Source organism: Phaethon lepturus, unplaced genomic scaffold (genome assembly GCF_000687285.1).
Source record: "Phaethon lepturus isolate BGI_N335 unplaced genomic scaffold, ASM68728v1 scaffold31956, whole genome shotgun sequence".
Taxonomy (NCBI): domain Eukaryota; kingdom Metazoa; phylum Chordata; class Aves; order Phaethontiformes; family Phaethontidae; genus Phaethon; species Phaethon lepturus.
This window is the reverse complement of record NW_010548958.1, coordinates 6,337-31,413: the sequence shown is the minus strand read 5'-3', so window position 1 is coordinate 31,413 and position 25,077 is coordinate 6,337. Positions and strand designations below refer to the sequence as shown.

Genomic DNA, 25,077 nt, shown 5'->3' with positions numbered 1-25,077 from the left:
GGGAGGGATGGAAACACAGCACTTAAAAAAAAATTCTTCTTATGTTTCTGTGAACTTCTAGGGCTGCTTCTGTGGCATGTTGTGATGCTGCTTTTCTGTTTTGCAGAGCGTTGCAGCTCCCTGCTTATTGATTAAGATGCTGATTTAGGAGAGAGAGAAAACTGCCTTGCACCGTCACGGTGCTGTTTCGTTTTGTACTCTTGAGCATGAAATGCGTCTGTCTTATTGTTTGTTCTTATCCGAAGCGTTGTGTGCTTCGCTTTCAAGGTGAGATGGTAGAGAGAACGGGGACAAACAAAAGCTATGAGTTAAAATTTCTAGTTTCTGGCTACTTTTTGTGGGTGTGTGAGGGTAGGAGACGTTGTGATGAAACTGTAAATGATGCGAGTTGCCACCGACTGCTGCTTTGCTGTGAGGTGCTGAGTTTTAATCCACATTTTGGTGCCTGGAGGGTACTTGAGGAAGATGCTTTACCTCGCTGTATTTCTGGGCATCGTTGCTGCACTGTAGCATAAACTGAAAAAGAAGTTCCTGAGAGTGGGAAAAATACTCTATTTTGAGATAATATTTGGTAACGACTATGTAGGGTTAGTAAGTGTGACATGGGAGAAGGTAGCAGCAGGCATGAGGGGGCTGTTCTGCACCTGAGTGGTTATTTCTTCCAACCACTTCAGGAGCCTTTACTTTTTCAGGCAACTGTTTACAGTGTTGCAAAGATGCTATGGTCTGTAGCCTTACTTTGATAGGATTAGAATATTTAATCAGATAATAGTATTATTTAGCGATATACCACAATTTCATAACGGAAAATAAAATTTCTGTCCTACAAATTGCTATACATACATATATGCATGTATACGTAATTTTTTTTTCTATAAAAGAAAAAGCAGTACTTGAATATTACTACCAGTCCTTTTATCCAAGTTGAGTGTTAAAATCAGTTATCTTGGGGCATCTCTTGAAACAGATATTAATGATCTGCAACTTTAAAGGATCTAAAACAGAAAGCAGTGAACACATTTATAATAATGCTTTCCAGTCTGAGGATCCCATAGCATTTTAAGATGCAGTTGTGTAAATACTGTTTTGCTTATTTTGCTCAGTAAAAGCCATTACTCGTTGTGCAGAAGGAGTCAAAGTCAGACAAATATCTACATAGGTAGAGGAGGAGCATGTCTTAGCCAGTAACTATTGCAGTTGCTGCAGCTAATGCAGCTACGTGCACGCGTGCAGCGGTGCGGAGCTCAGCGTGGGCTCACAGCCCCAGTAGTCACCCTGGTTCTGGGTACGTTTGGATCCTACGTGGAATATTCTGCTGCCAGATAAAGTCAGTTCAGGTGTAGTTCAGTGCACATGTGCATCCGTCACAATCACCCTAAAATTCCTTTTGTACCCCATTCCTCCACCTCTGAGGTAAAAACATTGTTTGCATGTTAAAATGTCATTATAGAAATCTATTTTATGTCATTATTTCCTCCTTGAATTCTTGTGTTTCTTTCTGAGTGCCCTATATTTCAACGAGGTGACAAGAGAATGAGAAGATATTTAGAAAAAACACAGTTAGGCTGAGATGTGGAAAGCTTTCTTTATTAAGAGAAATGGAAAAGTTTGTGACCCGCTTGGAAAGAAGGCAAAGAAATACAAAAAAGGAGTTCTAGAGGTGCATAACAATATACGGTACTATTTTGCAGAATATAAAGCAGATATTTCTTTTGCCATACAAGAAGTCATTTATTGGAATTGCAAGGCAAGAAATGTAAAACTAGTTAAAGTCATATAAATTTGTATTACACTGCATAATAAGCATGTGGAACTCATTACTACTAGAATCATTGACACCAAGAGAGTGGTAGGTTGTTTTATTGTTATTATTTTTACTAAAGATTAGATTTATTAAATAAAAACACAGACATGGTTTGTCTTCAAATTCGATAGAGTTATAAAAGACAATGGGTTTCAGGATATTACTAACTGGATGGAAAAGTAAGCAAGTGTCTTTATGGGCAAATGTGCCCCCGAAACCTGTCCATCAAAATGATTCTTGAAGTATTTAGCGCTGACCTTTGTCAGAAGTGAGGCAGCGGGATGATGGGCTGGTCTGGGAGCAGTTCCTGTATTCCTCGGCGTTCCCGTAGTCCAAGTGCCTTTGGAGAAGACTATTCAGGGAAAAGTACACCATGACCTGAAGTAACTCTTACTGGAGTCTCAGTATATTAAATGACCATTTCATCCACCGTGGATGGGTGGAAAATTCTGCACAGCACCATAGGTGGAAAGAAAAATTTTGCAGGTGCATTTGAGTAAAATTCGGCTTTTAGGAATTACAGTAGAATCTGAAATATCTGGTGCGCATAGATCAGCCACCAGGTTTTCAATGTTTGGTTTTAAAGACACCTGTGTGGTGAGCTCCCGATCTGTCTGTCTTGGAAGGAGGAAGGGCTGAGTCAAGTCTGCTGGAATTCAAAGTTAAGCTTCCTGCTGTGCTGGCCATCAAAAGTTTTGCTGGGATTAGCGGGCCGGCTCTTGCAGTTTAGCATCACTTGGAATATGTGCTGAATTCTTTCTATTATGTGGGCTACTTGGGGCATTCAGCACATATAAACCTATAATTAGTCCTTCTAAAAGAAAGCACTGTCCTGTCACCACGAATACGCTGATCTTAATGCGTAAATGTGCACTGTATCTGTTGTTATAATATTTCCACTGACACAATACACACTGGCCTGTAAAAAGGAAGCAGGGTTTGTAAAGCTTGCACAGTGGTCCACAGTTTTGACTGGTTTCTTCTGATGTTTAAAAATAAGAACTGTGTGAATGTAAATTTATTATTTTCAAAAACACCACCATCCCCAAAGCCTAGGCAACAGGATGCAGCTGTTGCTTTTTTATTTGAATCGCAGTCAATTAATGTTAATGATTGGTAAATTTGAATCAGTCTCATGGTTTGAATAAAAAATTAGTCTAATTTTTTATTTTCATGTGTACATGATAGCAATTAAACGTTGTTGCTTGTGTAATCCATTGCTATACTCTATGACATGAAGCAACTGGAATATTTGACCTCTGCTACAGCAAATGATAAAATGTAAGCGCAGTCAAATTACTGCACAAATTTAAATTTGAATATTTTACCAGCTTTCTCTGTAATATCAATAATTTATAGCAGATGCACAACTTAGTACTGTACTTTCATACATCTTTCTTTTCCTCACCATTGATTGGTTCACGAACAGTTGCTATTTATTATTTATTTTGAAAGCTTTTCTCAGAAACCCCAGGAGATGGATCTTGTGTCCATTCCTTAAGGCAAGTAGTAATATCAAATACTGTAATAATAATAAAAAAAGCAATAGTATTTTGAGCAAAGAGTAAAGAAAAAAAAAGGCAAGTTATGGATTGCTTGCTTTTTACTGACTAAATAATGATGGTTTTAAAAAGTTCCCTAGAACATAATATTGTAATAATTTTATTTTAGAAGGTGGATTAATAGGCACAGAGAATAAAGTCTGAAGAAAGGTCAACGGCAGCACAAATTACTCAACTAGTGTCTCAGTCCATTCAGTGGAGTGTTTTGGCAGGAGGATCTCAAAGCCCATTAATTTATTCATTCCTCTGCAATAAGACAAGCAACCACCTTTCACCTTAACTGGGTTGACAGTGTTTCTTGTACTTCAGATATTTGTCCACTGTAAACTCATCTTTGACCCCTGAGTTTTTGGAAGGAGTTCTCAGTTGCCCCTGCTCTCAGCTGGATTTTAATAGAGCCTCATGAAACAACAACAGGTCTAGATAAACTCAGTGTGAATTTATTTTGCAAGCTCTGCTGACTTTCTGACTTACCCCTGATTCTTACCTAATTTTTCTGCCTGGTTTGTTCACTCAGGCAGTGATTTGCCCAATTTCAAAGTGCTGAATATTTGGCTCATCTTCCTCTCTCATTTCTGGACTATTGCATCCCAGCCTTACTATTGTCCTATTTCTTTTTAACTTCTTCAGTTTCGTTAAAACAAACAAACAAACCAAAACCAAGAGAAACAAAACAAACAAAAACCCCCAACTTTACATTTTGGATGCAACCAAGACCTGCTGTGGTGAGTTACAGTAACGACTGACTTACAGCAGTAAATTCGTCTTTGCTTTAGACTTAGTTCTGCCAGGGTTATGCTTACCTTGACGTAGGCAAAAACTCTCAGCTGTCTCACTAGGTTTACTGGACTTCTGGCAGTTGTACAAAAAAAATACTTAAAACCCACTAAATTCTGAAACTTGATATTAATATTACCAGGTTAGCTAGTAGGTTTGTTTTTACCAGAAAGCTAAACCATCACCACTGTTCCAGTGACTGTTCTCCACCTGCAGCGTTCCTACTTCTTCTCCAAAGGACTGACACTCCCTTCCCCCTTATCTTCTCATCTCTCCATCTACTTCATCATTTTTTCTTTATGTATGAGCCAGACTCCATACAGGTAGATGGTTGCTGCTGGTGCTGCTTTTAAGCTAACCAAGGTTTCTTGCCTACCTCCTGGTAGTGTTCCCTTTTTTTAGCCCAGAGCTATGGTAAGCAGTCAGAAGTGGAAGAATTAGTATCCATTCAATGCATTCAGAGCCAGAGAAATACCTGCTTTTATACAGCTGCAACCCGACAGCTGTGTGGGCAGACAATAAACTACAGCTCTTCCTTCAAAATCATGATAGTTTTAGTAAAAACTGGGGTCTGGGTACACAGTTGAGCTAATCTAAAACCCAAGGTACTGACCTGCTTGGGCAAAATACCTACTCCTGAAAACCTTTGCCAAGCAGTAACAGAATAACCATGGAAGATGCAGGCCTGCTGGTGAATGGGCGGGTGATTTAGTGACAGCAGATGCAAGCAATAAGGGTGAGGATACTCAGTGCCGCCTTTGTCTCTCTCTTTGCTGCCCAGGGCTCAGGCTGGTGTGCCTGAAGTAGGGTTAGAGGAAATACCAGTAGCAGAAAAGGATGAGTCAGGGATCATCTCCGAAAGTTTGAACAGTGAGGGAGGTCCCTGGTGACTGAAGAAAGGCCGCTGTGGAACCCATCTTCAGAAAGGGCAAGAAGAGGAATTAAAAGTTGATCAGCTTCCCTTCAACTCCTGGGAAGGTCATGGAGCAAGCCATCTTGGAAGCAATTTCCAGTCAGATGAAGGAGACGGTGGTGACTGGAAATAGCCAGCATGGATTTACTAAGAGTGGATCATATCTGACCGACTTGCTTGTTTTCTGTGATTAAATGACTGTCTCTGTGGATGGGTGTAGAGCAATTAATGTTTTCTAGCTTGACAGTAGAAAGCCTTCTGACACCGTCTCCAAGAATATCCTTCTATCCAAGTTGGGATGTGATACTCCAGATGGATGGACTACCTGCTGGGTAAAGTCTGGCTGAGTCTCCGGGCTCGAAGAGTCGTGGTGAATGGCGCCTACTCTGCCTAGAGGCTCATCCCAAGTGGAGGACTGCAGGGGTTTGTACTGGGACGTGCCCTGTTTAATACCAACCACCCCAAGGAGGAGATGGGGCAGTGCATGCTCAGTCTTCGGCAGATGATGCCAAATTGAGGGGCCGCAGTCTGCTCACGTGAGGGCAGGGCCGCCGTTCAGAGGGACCTAGACAGGCCGGAGGAACGGGCGAGTGCGACATCCTACCCTTGGGATGGTCGAATCCCTGCACTGATACAGACTGGGGATGGACCGGCTGGGCAGCAGCTGTGCTGCTGAGGACTTGGGGGGCCCGGCTAGCGCTAGGCTGAGCACAAGTCCGCCCTCAGAGCCGAGTCGGCAGGCTACCAGCGCCGAGCTTTTCCCGTCCGTTTTGGCACGACGTTTTGCAGTCCTCACGGCTCACACCATGTCTGGTGAAGCCTTGATGCAGCCGCCGGGCTTTGCAGTGGCATGGCCGAGATGTGCTCGCGCATCTTGCCGTCTCGCCCGAGCGGGAGACCGACTGTGGTGAATGCATTGCGATGAGCAGCTGCAGATGGTAACGTTTTAAACCACATTGCTTGAATATATTGGGGGTTTCAACATGGGCAAACAAATGTGGAATGCAGACTTGGCTAGTAGCTTACAGTGGTTTAATTGATACGTTTTTCATGCAAACAGCCAAACAATAGAACTGAAAATAATCAATATCAAGTGATGGTTGCTGTCAGCCCTGCGTTCAGCTATTTTGTATCTGTGCTTGATGGATATGCATGTATTTGTAGGTTGTGCTAGATATTCCCTGACTGTGAAATTGCAGCAGCAGGTTGTGAAACATGTATGAAATTAAAATTTTGAATGCATAGAGGGCATAAAAATACGGATGGCTGTGGAGGCTTTGCTATGCAGGACGATGATGTGCATTTCTAAATAGTTGGAAAAGCTCCTCAGACCTCGCGAGGACGAGAGAAAAAAGCAGAATCCTTAAATGGCTTTAAAATCTAAGCAAATCTTTCTGCCTTCTTTCCTCACTGGTGGATTTCCCCTTACCCTAGGCTGAGAGCTGTTTAAAAGGAAGAACTTCAAGTTCTCACTTTTAAGTTTGGCACCATTTTTATCGTGTTTACATGTTATTTAATTGTATCCTTTGCAGGGCCGGTGTGGGCAGGATGGATTCTGAGGAGGAAAAACCTGAAAGGCTTCAAGAAAAGGGGGTGGGCCAGGTGTCCAGGAATAGTTTTTATCCCTTTTTTCTGCAAACGGAAGCCTCTTGCTAGCTGGGAGAATCGGATTTGTTTCAGCTTTTTGTCCATTTGAACGAAATCTAGTTTATGAGAATGGAGCACTTGTCATTGGTCTTGCCTTTCCCCTTGTGTTCCCTTGCTGCGTTTTCATTTAGAGCAACAAGATCCCAGCTGGGAAAGGCAAATGAAAAGAAAATCTGGGACTCTAGCTGGGCACTGGAGTTTCTTTGAGATGTATAATTCATCTATACACCTCAGTTTTATATTTCTCAGTAAAAGTAAATAAAATAACAATGAGTACCAAGTGGGATAGCAATGAACTTTGTGTTAGGACTGAATGATAGATCGCATGAGAAGATGCATGTGAAAGACAAAGTCATGGCTGATAGTCCTTTCACTGCAATCTTTTTTGTGCTGTTTGTAACACATTATTAACTGGTTTTGTTGGATTTTTTTTTTTTTAAATTACTGATATTCTATACTTCTTCCTACACTGATCTTTTTTCTGTAACAGATGAAGAGACATCTACACCTCATGCTTGTTACTAGGATGTTTACCTGGGCAATTGAGAGCTTTTAGGCAATATCAGAAAAAAGATATGAATTATATTTGTAGCCACTTGTATTCATCATGGAAAATAAATATTCACTCTTCAAAGCACGGAAGGACAGTGCTGCCCATAGTTTGGTAAAGGCTGAGGTGTGTTGCCTACTCTAGTTGTCAGGGACCACTGGTAGGTTGGTTAGTCTGGCACTCCGTAAGGGGAAGAAAAATTATTCTACAACCAACATAGTGATGTTTCCATTAGAAGTTGTAATGTTCTCTATTTGTATTGAATTTCATTTGAGGTTTACATGCAACTTTTAATCACAGGCCAGAACAAGGAAAAGAAACTAAAAGGCTTCATTGGAGATTAAAAGTGTTGAATTTTATTCTCATTAAAAGCATCCAGTTTGACTTCTAAATGTGACCAGAACAAATGTTTTGTGGCAGAGGATCTGTATGAAAAGTACTTTTACAGGAAAACAAGCTTTAATGTTGTATGCCTTTTCTTACAGGAAATTAAAATGCATGACTGACAGTGAAACTGTTGCACCTGACTGGCCTTACTACAAAACCATTGATAGGATCTTATCCAAAGTGACAGACCACAGCGATGTGAAAATGCATGAAAATCAGCAACCAGGTCCTTCTACATCACAGACGGAGGCCTCACAGTCTCCATCAGCTAAGTCTACACCTCTGTATTTGCCATATAACCAGTTTACATACGAAGGAAGGGAAGAGTGCTTTGAAGATGAACATTCAGAGAGCTCGTCAAGCTTACTTTCTTACAAGCTGAGGTAGCATCTATTTTTCCCCTTTTATTCTATTTCACAGAAAGAACCAGATCTGCTAGGTAAAGGGGACACCCTAGCACATTTTTCTCTAACAGCTGTTGTATCTCCTCTGTAAATCACAAATGAGATCTGTTCCCCAATCTCAGCCACTTTGCTGAATTAGGGCATTTTCTTTATTCCTTTCTGAGAGACTGGAAGGGAGTAGGAGGACTGGGCAAAAAGTCATATAATATTGCCAAAACTCAGTATGCATGTCACTGCTCACATGAGGTAGAGTGTTTGTAATAGGACCATAGGCATGTTCAAGAGAGTCCTGCCATACAATCAGAGATATAATATTTTGCTTAGATGATTTTTGGCTAGCTCTTGTTTTGCTTTTGGTATGAGTATGAAATTTCTCTGGCTTCAGCTATTATTAAAATGGTGAAAAGACGCAAATATAGACACTGAAATGCTACTCATGCAGTTTGAAAGTACGTTGCAACATTTTAAACACAATTGAGAGAGTCACTTTTTCAAAGTAAATGCTAGTCTGAGAATGCAAACATGTGTTTCCTTTTTTGATAAGATTGGAGTTCTCTGGAAGGCAGTGTTTTAACAAAAGGCAGAGTTGTACACTTGATACAAATTTTAGACTTTACTGGGCTCATTTTTCATTGAGTGGTGTGAAATAAGAGTTGATTACAGTTTTCTGGCAGGAAAAAAAGTTGATCCTAGAGATCCTTATCATGAGTCTGTGAGGCTTTAACTGTAACAGTAAAATTATCTGTCAGTCATGCAACTGAGAAGGTGTTGAGCTGGAAGAAGAACCAACCTAACAAGTTCAGATTATTGTTTCCAGGCCTACTCTTGGATGAATAAAACTAAGGTAAATTCATTCAATCATTCAAGTGAATAGTCCTTGAAGAGCTGATTATTTTTAAAAAGTTTTTTTTGGCAACTGAATATATATTAGGGTGTATAATTCTTGAACTGTAGCAACCTTTTTGTTCACAAGCAACGATCTTTTTTACCATAGTTCATCATAAGTAGTTGATATCCCTGATACACAGTCTCTCTTGATTTTAGGATTTGCAAGCTCCAAGATCATGTTTCTGATGCAGTAACTTTTTACCAATTCATAAGTTGATTTCCAAGAATATTATTTAATATTTAATTAGAAGGTCACTTTCCCACAAACGTAAGGACTATTTGATAGCATCAGACTTTAAAAATGCCAGATGTTAAGTTTCTTCAGCTCAGGGACAGCTCCAGGACAACACAGATTTTGTACCATAGGTGACTGGTGGGGGAGGACAGAGGTCACCACACCGGGTTTCATTACGGAGTGTAGACAACCCATCACAGAAGTCAAGCTAACCAACCACAGATGTGTATCTAATGTGCTTACAGTGTACAGGTAAACTCCCACGCTCATGTAGATGCTTTCTTTTACAGCTGAAGTGGACTTAAGCCTCTCTAACTGAATTATTTCCATAGTGATAAGATCTGAAAAATTTAGGCTATAGTGCATTTTAGCCAGTTTCGGGTTCAGTGTTTTGGTTTTTTTGTGGTTTGTTTTGTTTGTGGTTTTGTTGTTGTTGTTGTTGTTGTTTTTTTTTTTTTACTTTGTCCAAGGTAATTACCTAACCTGTTTTAGTAAAAAATATTTTAATTTTACTTGGCCAGTTTAGAAACTGCAAATCATTTAAATCTGGCCTTTAATGGCACAGGCTGGCTGCAAGTCTGTCTGGCAGGCAGTGATGCTTTGTCCACGCAGTAGGTCAGGCTGCGGTGCTGCTGTTGCCTGCTAAGGGTGGCTGTGCAACAGGGCTTGGGAGCAGGAGGGAAGGGTAGGTCAGCTGTCAGTGTGGTAGGACCTCCATAATACATTGCTCCCTGACTTATGAATGCAGCCATGTTCTCACAGTCTCTACTACAGAAGAATTTTGTGCTATATGATATTGTGCATATCATCCAACAGCAAGAAATGCACGTATTCACAAGTTCTGCTGTGTTTAAAAATAGAAAACGTTGAGCAGAAGATACCACGTGAGAGATTAGTATAACATTTCAGGTGAGCATTGTGATCGGATTAAAAATTAGAAGGCATTTGTGATATTAATGGGGCACGCATCTGGAAGGAGGGAAGGTGGTGTTACAGTAGACACAGGGGGTTTTGAAAAGCTTGTACAGCTTTGACCTGTTTAGTTTAGCCTGATGAATGAGAGAAGAGTAGAAAACCCTTTTTTGGCCAGAAGGAAATACAGCACTTACTAATGATATCAGATGGATTAAAATCACTTAGAGCTGCCATGGTAAGACAAAGAAGACAATTCTTTTAGAGTTACTAATGGAAAATTATGAACTGAAAAGCAATTTTCGGCTTACGCAATTAGTGTGTCATCCTGTATTTGAAAAACACCTTGAAATAGCCAACAAGAGAAAAAAGAATTCACATGCAACTTTGTGCTCAGCTTGACTTTTTTTGTAAATGCCCTTGTCTCTAAACGGTACACAACTGATCTAACAGATTCAAAAAGTACTGGGATTTGAAATTAAAAGAGTGTTTCAGGTCCTCAATTTCCCTCTCAATTTTTGTACTTTATGGCTATGCAAAACAATTATTTTGAAACATATTTTGAAAAGTATACACACATATCTATATGTAAGATATAGATGCATTTTACAGCTGTGTGTTTTACAACTGTATATTCCTTTTTTTTTTCTAGGAAGCAGACTATACACAGATCAGTCAAGTGTGCAAAGTAAGCTTATGCTATGGGATTTTTTTTCTTCAGTAATAAAAATCATGTTATGGCAACAATGGATAGTGAAAAAACCTCAAACAGTACTTTTTTTAAAGTCAACTTTTAAAATTCTGAAAACTTTACTGTTATTTCCTTAAACTCTCAAACACAGCTTTTGAGTGTCAGCTTTGTATTTTCCACAGTGTCCTTGAACGTAGCAGGAGGCTACTTGGCTATATAAATTAAAACTTTTTAAAAACCACTGAATTTAATGTTTAGCTTTCATCATAGAGAAAAATGTCAAGACTTATACTTCAGTCAATATATACATACTCCTAAGCTAAAAATAGTTGAAATTGGGTTTCTTTGCATTTTATTTGAGATTCTTTGAGTTTGGGACCTTCTTACAAAAAACAGATTTTGCTAGTTAGTGATATACAATTAATGTGGGATAAAATTAATCTTTAGTTTTGTTGCAATTTGCAGATGAGAAAAACATTTAGAATCTCTATTTCCCCTTAAGGGGTGCCTGCTATTTGTTTAGTGTTGTTCTAACACTGCTCTTGGGCTTCAACAAAGGCTGTATTATACTGCAATGTCCATAAACCATCTGACAATAATAGAATTATTCTGTTACGGTCAGATAATATAATACAATGTGGTGGAGTCTTGTACTACAGCTTAAAATTTGAAAATCAAAATTCCTGACTCCACGATAAATTACTTTTTACCTAATTGAAAACAGTGTTGTTTCACCCTGTGGAGCAATTTATAGTCTTTATTTTCATTGTTAAAGTAATGACAGAATATAATTATACAGGCTGTGAATCTGGTTCAGACTTCACCTCTTCTGCCATTTCTGTCACACTGAAAATGGGGGTGAAAGAGTTACTTTCACAGATTAATAGACTGTAATAAAACCACCACGTCATGTAGTCTGACTTCCTGTTAAACACCATCCATGTGTCTGAATTCAGTTATTCCGGTGTGGAGCCCAGAAACCTTATGGAGTGGGTTCTGTGATGTTCTTCCCTTCAGCAGAGGACTACAGCACTCAGGAGCCCTGTGCCTTTGTTGTCCTCCACGTCTTTGTTCCTTTGATTTTTTTTCTTTTTTTTTGAGTCTTGGAAATTTTTTACTAGATGTCCAGTCTAGATATGACATATTCAGAGGATGGAGAATGCCCTCTTCCCTACAGGGAACTGTTCGAGTAATTAACCCCTTGCTTAAACCTGTGTTTGTTTATGACATGAATATAGTGAATTAAACTTTCAGATGTTACTTCTATTTATCTTTCGTTTTACTATATTGGAGACCCTTTCAGTATTTTTCACTTTTTGCCTCAAGGTTGTTGTGTACCATGATCACACCATCTTTGGTATTCTTTAATTTTTTTTTAGATTAAATAGTTTGGTACAGAAGGTTTACTTTACAGAAGGTTTAAAAAAGGAGGAAGAGTAAGAATTGGTAACATGAATTAACAAAGATATGAATTGTTCAATAGAAGTGCATTAAAACTTGGTGAGGATGCTAATTCAGGAAATAACAGTTTTGGCAAAGCCTTTAATCTTTCTAAAACTATGCCATAGCTATTTAAAATCTGAATGGGCAGCATCTACAAAGAAGTCTGAGCTTTAGGCTATGCACATTAGGTAGTGCCTCTTAACTCATTATGCAGACTTGTTATCATAGCAAGATGCTTTGCCCAGGCTCCAAGCCATTTTTGTGGTTCTTTTCTACACTTTACTTCAAGGATGAGGCTCATTAATTCTGAGTGCATTTGGCTGTATTTGAATGAGCCTAGTTTACCAGAAGATCCAGGTTGCCTGATTTTCAGTCCTCGCACTCTGAAGATCTTTGTGCCATCTCTAATATTAATATTATTTATTTCCAGATCATTGTTAATTATTTTCCAGAAAGATATGGGTTACGGAGATCTACTCAGATTTGTACATAGCTAAAAAAGCACAACCAAGCCAAAAACAGCTGTTAGTAGTTGAAAGCCAGAAATTCCAGAAACCGATGGTACTGGAGACCCATTTGCCGTGAAGTAGTCAGAACGGAAGAATTGTATTTGGTGTTTTGGTAGACAGATTACTCTTTGTATTCAACTCCCGTTTCATTAATTATTCACACACATCCCTGAAATGAGCCTTATTGGGTGAGCGTAGGCAATCAATTGAGGAACTTTTAATTGAACGGTGAATTAAATTGATCTTAGATAGGTAGACAGCAAATACATTTGTGACTTGCCTAATACGTTGCCTAATTATATCTGGAGGTTTTGCTCTGTTTCCCCCTGGTCCTCCTGCTCAGCATCCTAGATGCGAAGGAACATTTTCTTTCCCTGGGTTTACTTCATTTGAACGCTGCCTGCCTGTTTTGGAGCATAGTATTGAAATAGCTTTGCAGGGTCCTGCCTGGAACATGGTCCCAATGCCAGAGCTCTTCCACACTTCATTTGTATGGTCAGGGGAATACCAGTGCCAATTTGCTTGGAGATAACTGCCATAGACGCTGGAGGCCCAAGAGTATCAGCAGATTGTATTTGAGGTCCTGGATTTCCTAGACCCCTCTTTCCCCCACATCTCAAACTCTACCTTCAGAGACTAGGCTTGGCAAAAAGTGGAGATGCTTCTTTGGCAGAGGCTATGGATGCTGTCAGGAATCTGTTGCACCCCTATTGTCACAGAGGTGTTGGCTGTCCAGGAATGCAAAACGGAGAATCAGCAACAGGAACTGATTGATCACTCCTTATGCTCGTGCCTATAGACTGCCAAACGAGACATACTCCTAGCTGCAGCTGAGGATCCTGGTGGGTTAGTTGGTGCTGAACCCATATTCCTATCTCTGCTTCCCTCTTGATTTTCCATGATAAAAAGTTATTGACACTGGAGAGGTCTCTCTGACTTGCTGCCTACGTGACCTAGAACTTCTCAAGAAAGATGGCTCAGTATCTGAGGAAATACTTCAGTATTCAAATAAGTCCTTCAGGCATCACTGGACATTTTACATTGTTCCATGTTGCTGAGGGATCTTTACTCATAAATTAGATTCTTTAGATCCTTCTTTTGTAGACCCCTTCTCAAGAGCTCTCCTTAAGAGCTATTCTGCAAGAAGAAAGGATTGTAAATTCCAAGTCCTTGCTATGGACTTGTGAGCGACCATAAAACCCTCTCATTGATAGTCACTATGCTGGAGAGAAAAGAAGGTTGGGAACACCACCAAAACTAGGTGGTGAAAATACTTGAAATAAGTATTTCTCTTCAATTAAGGCTGTCTAGTTACCAAGTCTTGCTTGTTATTTGTAAACAAACATAAAGAGTACTTAGGAAACCTTGAAAAATCCTTATGCCTCGGCTTTTGAGGGGACTTCTCTGTGCTGAAACCTGACTTTGAGCAACCACTTGTCAGCGGGTACTTTCTTGGTTATTAGCATACTGCAGATACTGCTGATACAGCTCCCCATGTAGCTGCCATCACCACCAGATGTTTTGCCTCTCTTTCCTCTAGGGAGCTGTGCAAGACAGTTATTGTCTTGGACGTGTGGTTATATGTCTTACAGGTTTTTGATGGACCACATTTGTTTAACTGAAAAACAGTTAAAATCCTGTACAGACTCTGGGACAACACTTCAAAGATTTTTTTCCCCCTTCTCTTAAAAATAAGGCTTATTTTAGATCTTTCAGTACAAATCACTCCATTACCTTTTTTGTGGGTTTTTTGGTCCTCATTGAAATTAAAAACCAAATGGCAGCCACAATTGCGAAAAAAGTCACAGAATACTCAGTGCAGCTCTACCATTGACCTGCCTCAGCTTTTCTCTCATTCCTTATTTAGGACCATTCTCACCAGGACTTACTTTGACAAGACGCAAGCCCTCTTGTGGCTCTATGAGCCAGTTCTTGTTTCAGACACGAGGTCTTACCATAACTACTCTCTCTAGTATTGTATAGGGAAGAGGATAGAGATCCACTGAGTTCTCAAAAATTAAATCCTCTGTGAAGACAAGTTTAAATTAAAAAGGTGCCTTTGGCTAAAATAATATAATAATCCCTCATTTTGGAAAATTTCTTGCTCTGCCTACCAGAAAGCATGCATTCTTTGTGAATGTGAGTGCAGTGATGGGAACCTTGCAATAACAGACTCAGTGTTGTCCTTAGACTGAAGTACACCTTTTCCACTTGCTTGACCTCTTTGAGAACCTCATTTGAAATCATTCCGACCCTTAGAGTTAATTGGAGCAAACAGAATTTGCTGTCAGCCAAGACCCATTCTTGCAGGATTGTCTGGCTGTGGTAATCTCAGTGATCAGCTTGACCCACAGTTTGAGCAGAGCAGCATGTATTTTGTTTTACGCAAATGTATTTGATGTCCTAAATCAAATATGATATATAGAATCTGCAAAGGTGAGTTTATTTTGTATACCTTCCAAAGTTTTGTTTAGCATAAAGATGACTCCTCTTTTCCCTTAGCATCATCAGAGCAGTGTAATGGTGATAAAGCCCTTTGAATTGTGTAAGTAAATTTAAATTCTTGGATAATCTGAAAGCTAGCGATCTTTGTTCACCATATTAGTGTACATTTATAAAGGAAGCTTGTTGTTCTTTCTTACCTATGCACAGGGGACAGCACATCTAAATGACATTTAAAGAGTACTCAGAACAGTTTCCCATGAGACCAATTCTAAAATTTTTTTCTCTAAAGTTGTAATAGCATTTAATTTAATCCACTTGTTTCTTTTCATAGACCCCACCCTTTTTGTGTCATTGCGCTCTTAAGTGTCAAGGGGCTTGTGTCTCTGTTATATTTGCATTAAGTTTTTCAGGTGCTTAGAATTGTTTATTTCTCTTGCCGAGAGATCTGAATGTCACTGTTGCACAAAGCCTGTCAAGTAGGGATAAGAATATGAATGAAATGAGGATACAAACCTGCCACAGCCGAGTGACCTCCCTCCCCACTTCCCTTCTTCACATTAATAAAAACACATTCCTCAAGAGTTCAAGTTATCTTTATTCAAGTACGTCTTGAAATCTGCAAGGTGTTGACATGGCATAGCACTCACAACTCTGCTATCTAATTATTGTATTTCATCCAGAAATAATACTGCGTTTGGCAGAACACAACTGAGATTGCTGTTTGTGTGCAAGGACTTGAAGACCCATCATCAGATAACTTTGATGCTGGGGACTCCAGTCTGGAGTTACAAAAGGTGTGAATGACACATGGACTGTCACTTTAAGATATAAAAGAAGTTATTCAGCTGTAACTGGAGGTTTTAAAGATGTGTAGTTCATTTGCACGTTTGCCTTCTACTTGCCTTTCTTCCTTCTTCACAACGCAGCATGCTTCTTTCTTAGATTACAGGTTAAGAGAAACAGATCTACATGTGTGTGTTCCAGCTTGTATGCTGTGTAGGCTGGTTTTGAATTCGTGTGTTGCGTTGTCACCCCAAGCTAGGACGGCCATGTGAACTACACATCTTGAGAGCACTGTCTTTATAGCTAGGTTTATCTCTTTCTTCTAAACCAGAAACTCAGCACGATGCAGCGTAGAGGAAATTCTTAAAATACTACCCCAGTGGCACAGCAGTTCTACAGATTTCAGATGAGGATGTACAATGTGATACATGTTTGTTTAACTTTTATACCCTGAGAGAGCTTAGAGACATTTGGCTAGAGGAGCATTGGCGTGACTGGATACATAGACAGCCTTGGGTTTGGCAATCTGGTGTTTTCTCCAAGGGCTACAAATAGTCTTTTTGAATTTCAGAAGAACTTTTTTTAAAATCCAAATAGCAATTAATTACTATATCGAATACAGAATCTTGCCTTTATATTATGGTGAAAAAAAAACTATAGGCACAGGGTTATAGTGTACTTGTGTACTTGAAATTTTTGTTAGATGTTAGGAGTTTGAAAGGAAGTACGGTTTGCTTTGTTACCTATCCTACTTGATAAAATTTGTCATTAAGCTAAATGAGAGAAGCAGGTAGCCACAGTATCCTGTGTTTGTGACAAATACATTTAATTAAAAAAAAAAAATCTTAAAGTGCAACTTGCAGATGCCTCTAGAAGCAAATATGAAATGTGATCAATCTGTGGCCTGTAAGAAAAGAGGGAATCTTGTAAGCTGTATCTTGCTAAACCTTTATGTTGTTTATAATGTTTTGTGATGGAATATATGAATAAGTGGTCAGTGCAACTGCTGTGTGTCTGTGCAAGGGCAAATTCTTGAGACTAGTATGATGTAGTGGGATCAGCCTTACTGATGCGATGCTTTAAAAAACGAGCTGTAACTTACCACCACACACAACAGTGCAGCACTTTTGCCAGATGGGATGGTTATTGCAGCTTTAGAACTAGAGTTTGAATGGCCAGATAAGCAAAATGTCTCTCCAATACAAAAAAAGATGGTATTCTGCAGGGAAAATTGTCATTTAAAAAAAATCAGATTTCAAACCTTTTTTTTTTTTACACTCTGTAATACTATGCAATAATGCAAAAAATACTTTGTTTTGACATGAACTCGAGAGGGAATTTATTGGAGAACACAGAGGGTTTTAAAAGTAGGACTAGGCTGTAGCTTGGACAAGAATGTAGTATAGAATTTTAGGTTCTAACATAGTTTTTTTAAATAAATCTGAATTTAATTGTTACACAAATATTCACATTTCAGAGCTGAAGAAAGACCAGTTAAGAAAAGAAAAATGCAAAGCTGCAGCTTCCAGAAGAAGAAGCTGAAATTAATGGAGGCCATGTTGGAAGAACAAAAGAAGTTGAGTAGAGCTATGGAAGAAACCTGTAGAGAAGTGCGCAGGATTCTGGATCAGCAAAACATCATTCAAGTTCAAAGCTTACAGTTACAGGAGAGAATGATGAATCTACTGGAGAAAATGATCTCCAAATCTAATGTGTAGTTTCCTTCGTGAATGCCTCTGAGATTACTCCTGATATTATAGATATCCCTTTATTGCACACCATATGTGTGTCTGTTGCCCTATTCCCAGGTTTTCCATGGAAATTGAAACCATAGTGTAATCTTAGTTAAGCAAAGAGAACAGATAATGCAGGGTGAGAGCTATCCAGTATGTTAAAATTAGTGCAATATATGCCTAAGTTGAATTATTTTTATACGGAAAGGTTAAGGGATGAATAGCTCTGGGAACTTCAGTACTATTTATGCCTAGGTCAGGTATTTTACAGACAGTGGTGGTGTATATTGCTTCACATCAAGGACTATAGCTTGACCTGTTGTAGGAGAATGAAATAGTGCATTTCTAAACACGGTAATTGCATCTTGACTTTGCTGATGATTAAACTCTGTTTTGAAACATACACCATGATTGTACAAGTGACCTATGGTTCTTGTGAAGAGCTAGTTGGGACCATGAGATACATAATATTAAACTCCATGCCTGATATGAATAGTACTCTATTAGAGTAAAAATAGTCTATTCAAATACACTTTTGATATAAAAAGAAAACCCCAAAACCACCTTACTATATACTGAATACTAAAATGTATAGAAGATACTTGAAGTTGCTTTTGATATTAAATGTTTAATTTTTTTCATTATAAACTGGAATCTGCTGACTTAATGAACAACCAGCAATGAAAACTCTCATTTATTCTCTATCACAAAAGAAAAATATTGTACTGTGTGTATATACATATATATATATAATCTATCAAATGAAATAAAGAAAAAGAAGAAACTTATTATTGCTGGGCAGATATTATGCTTTGGGACAGTGAAAAATAGTGGAAGAGATAACAACAGTCAAAGGTTTTTAATTCTTAATTGAAGTGTAAAGATCTCCTCTACTGATGCCCAATATACAGAGATGGAAGTCATGAAGAACATTGGACACCTCTACAGGAGTATTTGTGGTGGGACAACTTCGGAATGCAGTTAGATGTTTTAAGGTGTGGTCTGTAAGGCAGCTCAACATTGATACACCACAAGAGGGAGCCGGAGGCATAAGGGACTGTATTTAAGTCGTAAAAATGAAGTACCAGCGAGTGTTTGGTTCTCCAGTGAAACACGACATTGAAATAACCTTCAACATAAATTCAAAAATTCATCAGCCGAATTTCCTATATACCATTTCTTTTTGCGTTCTCCTTGAAAAAAGTATTTCTGCTGCTTTTACTGTGTTTGCAAGCCTGAAGGTTAGATTCAGATATAGAAGTATAGAAAATATAGCATTAAAGTCAGGGCTAGGAACTCAGGCCATTTTCCATTCCCACTATTAAATAATGTCCCCTTTTTGTTTTTTAAGGTGTGTGCATTTTCCTATATAATTTAACATGTTGTTGCCTAAGCTAATGTTAGCTAAACTGTTTTAAAATGCAGACCCAATCAATTAATCTGTAATTATGCTTGGTGAGTAGATAAAGGTTATACTCACCAAGCAAATTAATAGTATGTGGACATATTTCTTAGAAGATCCTGCAGTTATGAAATTAAGAATGATTAAGTATGTAAATGTGGCCCATTCCTACAGAATTTAATTTAGTTCATGATAACAGGATAATGCAAAAATGTAGCAGAAGACTGAACCTGCAGAAAATGGTGGCTGCTGAATTATAAATGAAATAACTTTCCTTTACTCCACCTTTAGTACATTGATTGGGTGACTGGAAAAGGGCAAGTGTCTGGTGTGATTCTGCAAAGATGGAGTGATAGCTGACATGTAGCAGAAGTTAAATTCCAAATACTTTTGTGTAGGTATTTGAATTAGACATATATGAAAGAGAATCATGAAACCTTATCACATCTCTGCCTGCAGAACTACTGGTAAAAGCACGACTGTTCCTAACGTCGTACAGGTGATGAGAATACTTGCAAGAGCATTGTCATACAGGCATATAAGAGAGAGGGAACGTATGTTCTGTGCTTTGTCATGGTTTTGCACATTCCAAATGTAGATCTGTCACAGATTCAGGTGGGCTGATGTATCCATGATGTAGTGCTTCCTGACACTTTAACTTGCTTACAGTAAGATATAAAGAAACTCTCCCTGACTCAACGGGAATTAATAATATTTACTGATACTATCTACTTGAACCTTATAGCAATTAAATCCAGCTAATGAGCAATAACAATGGCAGCATATTTGAACCTTGTACTGTAGAGTAGGTAGCCCCTCTCCTTACATGCTATGAGAATTATAACTCCAGAGCTGTAGGAACACAGGAATGGAGGAAAACCGCTGATTCCTTGCCTGCTACCACAAGCAACCGTGTTGAGACAGCCACCACCGCTTCACCAAGGCAAAGTTCTGCCTGACCAACTAAGTGGCCTTCTGTGATGGAGTGACCACATCAGTGTATAAAGGGAAGAGCTACCAATGTCGTCTATCTGGACTTCTGTAAGGCCTTTGACACAGTCTCCCACAACATCCTTCTCTCTAGAGTGGCGAGATACGGATTTGATGGATGGACTGTTTGGTGGATGAGGAATTGGTTGAATGGTCACATCCACACAGTAGTGGTCAATGGTTCAATGTCCAGATGGAGATCGGTGATGAGTAGTGTCCCTCAGGGGTCCGTATTGGGACCAGTACTCTTTAATATCTTCATCAATGACACAGTGGGATTGAGTGCACCCTCAGCAAGTTTGCAGATGACACCAAGCTGAGTGGCAGGGTTGACATGCCCGAGGGACAGGATGCCATCCAAAGGGACCTGGACAGGCTTGAGGAATGGGCCCATGTGAACCTCAGGAGGTTCAACAAGGCCAAGTGCAGGGTCCTGCACCTGGGTCAGGGCAACCCCCGGTATCAATACAGGCTGGGGGAGAAGGGATCGAGAGCAGCCCTGCTGAAAAGGACTTGGGGTGCTGGTGGATGAAAAGCTGGACAGGAGCCGGCAATGTGTGCCCACAGCCCAGAAGGCCAACCGTGTCCTGGGCTGCATCCAAAGCAGCAGGGCCAGCACAGCAAGGGAGGGGATTCTGCCCCTCTGCTCCACTCCCGTGAGATCTCACCTGCAGTGCTGCATCCAGCTCTGGAGCCCTCAGCACAGGAAAGACATGGACCTGTTGGAGAGGGTCCAGAGGAGGCCACAAAAATGATCAGAGGGATGGAACACCTCTCCTGTGCAGAAAGGCTGAGAGAGTTGGGGTTGTTCAGCCTGGAGAAGAGAAGGCTCTGGGGAGACCTTATTGCAGCCTGCCAGTTCTTCAAGGGGGCTTATAAGAAAGATGGGGGCAGACTTTTTAGCAGGGCCTGTAGCGATAGGACAAGGGGTAATGGTTTTAAACTAAAAGAGGGCAGATTTAGACTAGATCTAAGGAAGAAATTTTTCACATGGCTGATGTGTGTGGTAGATGCCCCGTCCCTGGAAACATCCCAGGTCAGGCTGGACGGGGCTCTGCGCAACCTGATCCAGTTGGAGATGTCCCTGCTCACTGCAGGGGGGTTGGACTAGATGACCTTTAAAGGTCCTTTCCAACCCAAACCATTCTATGATTATATATGATATATATAATATATCATATATAATATAATTCTATGATATTATATTCTATAGAAACCCTTTTGTAAATGTGTGGACCTGTATCTTAAAATGAATTAGGTGTTTTGTCACCAGAATTATAAGCAGCACTGTATTACAGATAGGTTGGCTGCAAGTTAGAAGATTGCTTCTAGGATTATTTCTGGTCAATTTATACCACGTTCTTCTTGTATCAACACCGTGATTTAGCTGCTTCCTTTAGTGTTTACTCCTGAGAGTCAGAGGTCGTATGCCATGCAGCCCTTCTTCAGAGGAATAACACTTTTTTATAAGGTAGGAATTATTCTGATGGCTGTTTTGCTAATTTTGCTCTTTGAGTTTATTCTTTTTAAAGATGACCAGAATGATACACAACATTCTTGATGAGACTCTGAACATTGCCTTACATAAATGCATTAAAGGAAGTGGTGTTTTCTGGAGGTTGTGAGATTTTATTTCTACATATAACATCATTTTTAGTAGTTAAATGCAGAAGTTCAGTTTTAAAAACTCATCTCTTTAACAAAAGGCTTTATTCATATCCTTCCAGATTATGTCTGTTCTAGCCATGTTTTTGTCCAGAGAGTGAACACAGCACTGCAGTAGACAAATACAACTATTTTCATGCATGACATAATTTTTCTAATGCTCTTTTTGACAACAGGTTGAAAATTCCCTATCTACCCTTAGTTTCTTTTTGCTCCTGTTTCATTTGTTTTAGTAAAGACTGAACATTTACCTGAAAAAATAGATTGAGTGTTTTTTCTGTTTGTTTGTTTTTTAAGGTAGGCACAAATTTCTCATCTAATGGGACAGTTAGCTGCAGGTAAAGATATTTGAATGGTTGAGATATTCAGACTAATAATAATTTGAAAGACTTGCCTAGAATTAAAATGCTTGGTAGAATTCCTGGTTTTGCAAAACTGAGACACTGCTGCTGTATCTGTAAGAGTAGGGAGTTTAGAGTGTAAAAGGAGAGCAAATCAGGGGTTACTCAAGTTTATCACTATAACTATGACATTAAAGGAACTCCCTCATGGCTTCTAGAAGTGTGATCAACAAACAAACTGTAGCACAGGAAAACAAATTTCTTATTTTCAGGGCAGTAACGGGGTCAACACAGTACGATATCACTTTCACTAAATGAAGTGTCTGTATTACATATACACACACAGATGGTGCAAATGGAAAAAATAAATAGGGGAGGAAATATACTGCCTGGAGGCAGGTGACTTTGAAAGTGATGTAAAAATAGAATGTAAAGGAACCTGAGGAGGCAGATGAGAAAAGGAGACATTGAGAAACATGCAAGCAATTGGGGAGAAGCGGACTGTGATGAAAGATAGGAAGAAAAATGTCGGGCAAAGGGGCAAAGTAAATGCCTCCAAGCAAAGCTAGTAATTACAGGGAAGAGAAGGAACAAAACATTTAAAAAGACAGGAAAGTGAAAATGGAAGAAAAAACACAACGTTGAAGGAGAAAAGTTTATGGTATGAATATGAAGAGCTAACACTAGTGAAATGATGTGTATTTTGAATAGATGGCTCCTACACATAACTTATAAATAGCGTACAGGAAATAGTGACTTTTTTTTCCCACCAGAGAAAATTAATTTTCTGGACAAATATTTCGAAGTAAAAATATTTTTCACAAACTAGAGAGGTTAAGTAATTTGTAGGAGGATCCCATTATAATTAAACAGCATTTTCTCATGTTGGTAGTAACAATTTGTTGGTTAAAATGCTTTGTAAGCATTTTTTTTTACTTGACTTCAAATTGGAGAAGCATTTTAAGATTTCAGTTTATTTCAGGCCTTGCTAAGTTTAACAGTTATCCACAAAACCAGGCAATATAATTATGGACATCGTTTTCTCCATAAATGGCTATCTCTTTTACAAAGTACAAAACCAGCAAACACCACACATACAGAATTTTAAAAATTATTTTTTCCAGACTTAGTCTGACCAATTCAGTGCAGACAAAAAGTTTACAACTCTGTGGACTTCCCCTAAGTTGACAGCCTGGTTCTGTGAATAGTCTATGGTACTAAAGTTAATGGGACTATTCAGATGAGTAAATTTATTGAACTGTTTATATATATGTTTGCAGGATTGGTTCCTACACTGATAACGTAATGTGAAAGGCAAATTTGAAATAGAAAATTAGGAACATTTGGTGGAGTTATGTCAGCAAGTAAATACTAACCATCTGGTCTCTAGATTGCTAATCTATTTCCCCTGATTTTATGGGTAGCATACTTCCTGCATGTGCAAGCTTGAGACTACATCATTAAACTTTTCTATTGATCTTTTTAGCATTTTATCAGAAACATTTGAATTACTTTGCCATTTTTGGGGTGAAACTTTGTTTCTATACATAATTTTTCTCATTGGAAATTTTTCATTCTCCTTCAGCTTATTCTAAGGTGTTTTATTGAAACACATTTCTAATAAGGATGAATAATTTCAGCTATGTTCTTTGAAAAACAGGTCATCTGCAGTGAACGACATCCAGTTATCTAGAACTGACCAATTACTACAGAGAAGATCTCAGTTTGGTCTTCGTTGAAAGTTATGTCTTTGGAAAATATTTGCAGTGTAGTGAAGGGTGTTGCTTGTATTCCAAATCTCTTGTCCAGTACTAATTTTTTTTTAAAGAAAGTAGCTCATATAAAATTATATTTCAAAGTAGCTGCCGTCAGTCATCTGAAAATGAATCCTTTCATAATTCTGTTCTCTTAAACTGTGCTTCTTCCATCAGGTTCTAAGAATTTGGCAAATAACTCTTAAAATGTTTAAGATATTAAGTCATATATATCTGAATTTGGAGTTGTAAATGTGTTGGTAACATTTTCAAAGAAAGTCTAATTTCCTGACTACATGTTGTTATCTTAGGGGTAAGTTCTGGATTGCTATACATTGCAAGAAAAAAATGGATTGGTGCATACTACTAACGGTATGAAATTTGCTACATACTTAAATGTTGAGAAGTACTTATCACAGCTTGAGGAAGGCTTGTTTCACTGAGGGAAGCTATAGGAATATCAATTTTCTATGAACTGCAAAGTAAACATATTTAGAAAATTAATTAAAACTACTTTAAAAACTCTCCATGATCCTCATTCTTCCCCCTACAGGTTTAAATATAATTTATCTTTAATTCAATATAATTAGATCAAACTCAATTTCCTTTATGGATGCATAAAACCTTGTCTGCATGAACTTGTGTGGTGTTAACTATAATGGTATACTTTAAAGTTATATGAATAAGATTTTATATACTTCTTTTTCAGTTAGCTTAACATGGAACTTCACTAAATGAAGATGAAATACACGACTGTTAAATCTTTCACAAAAATAAAACTGTCCACATAGGGTTTAAATCTACATCTCATCTGTATTCAAGGATTTAAGCCTATTTAAAGCTGGTTCACATTGGTTAATATTGAGTAAAAACTACAACTGAATTTCACCACAGTTGAAATGACATAATACAGATTACACCAGAAACTATGCACTTGTTTCATGTCTCCTTGTTGGTGAGAACTTCTTGTGATTTGGTTTATGCATTCTCATGCAAATAAGCCATGACCTTATTTTAGGAAGGTGGTTAAAGAAGGTACAATATACATGGAAGAACTTTATTCTCAAGTAGACTTTCCTTCTGTGTGACTATCTGACTGTACGCTTTCATTTGTGCAATGAACAACGCCATGCAACATCCCATATGCATGGTAGTTCATTTACAGAAGGGTACCAGCATCTTCCAGTTGAAGACAGCCCATGTGCTGAAACTCAGGGATGGCATGGTGCCTGGTGCAAGTTT

The 25,077-nt window shown here is 38.7% G+C and overlaps 1 protein-coding gene across 1 annotated transcript in view; it reads left to right on the top strand.

Annotated features, from left to right (window-relative positions):
- MSANTD1 (Myb/SANT-like DNA-binding domain containing 1) overlaps positions 1-18,468 on the top strand; it is a 20,799-nt gene extending 2,331 nt beyond the window's left edge. Inside the window, 2 exon segments of the mRNA XM_010290142.1 lie at positions 7,739-8,023; positions 17,428-18,468. Coding sequence (XP_010288444.1) covers positions 7,739-8,023; positions 17,428-17,668 — 526 coding nt within the window. The 3' untranslated portion in view covers positions 17,669-18,468.
- Positions 18,469-25,077: the final 6,609 nt, after the last annotated feature.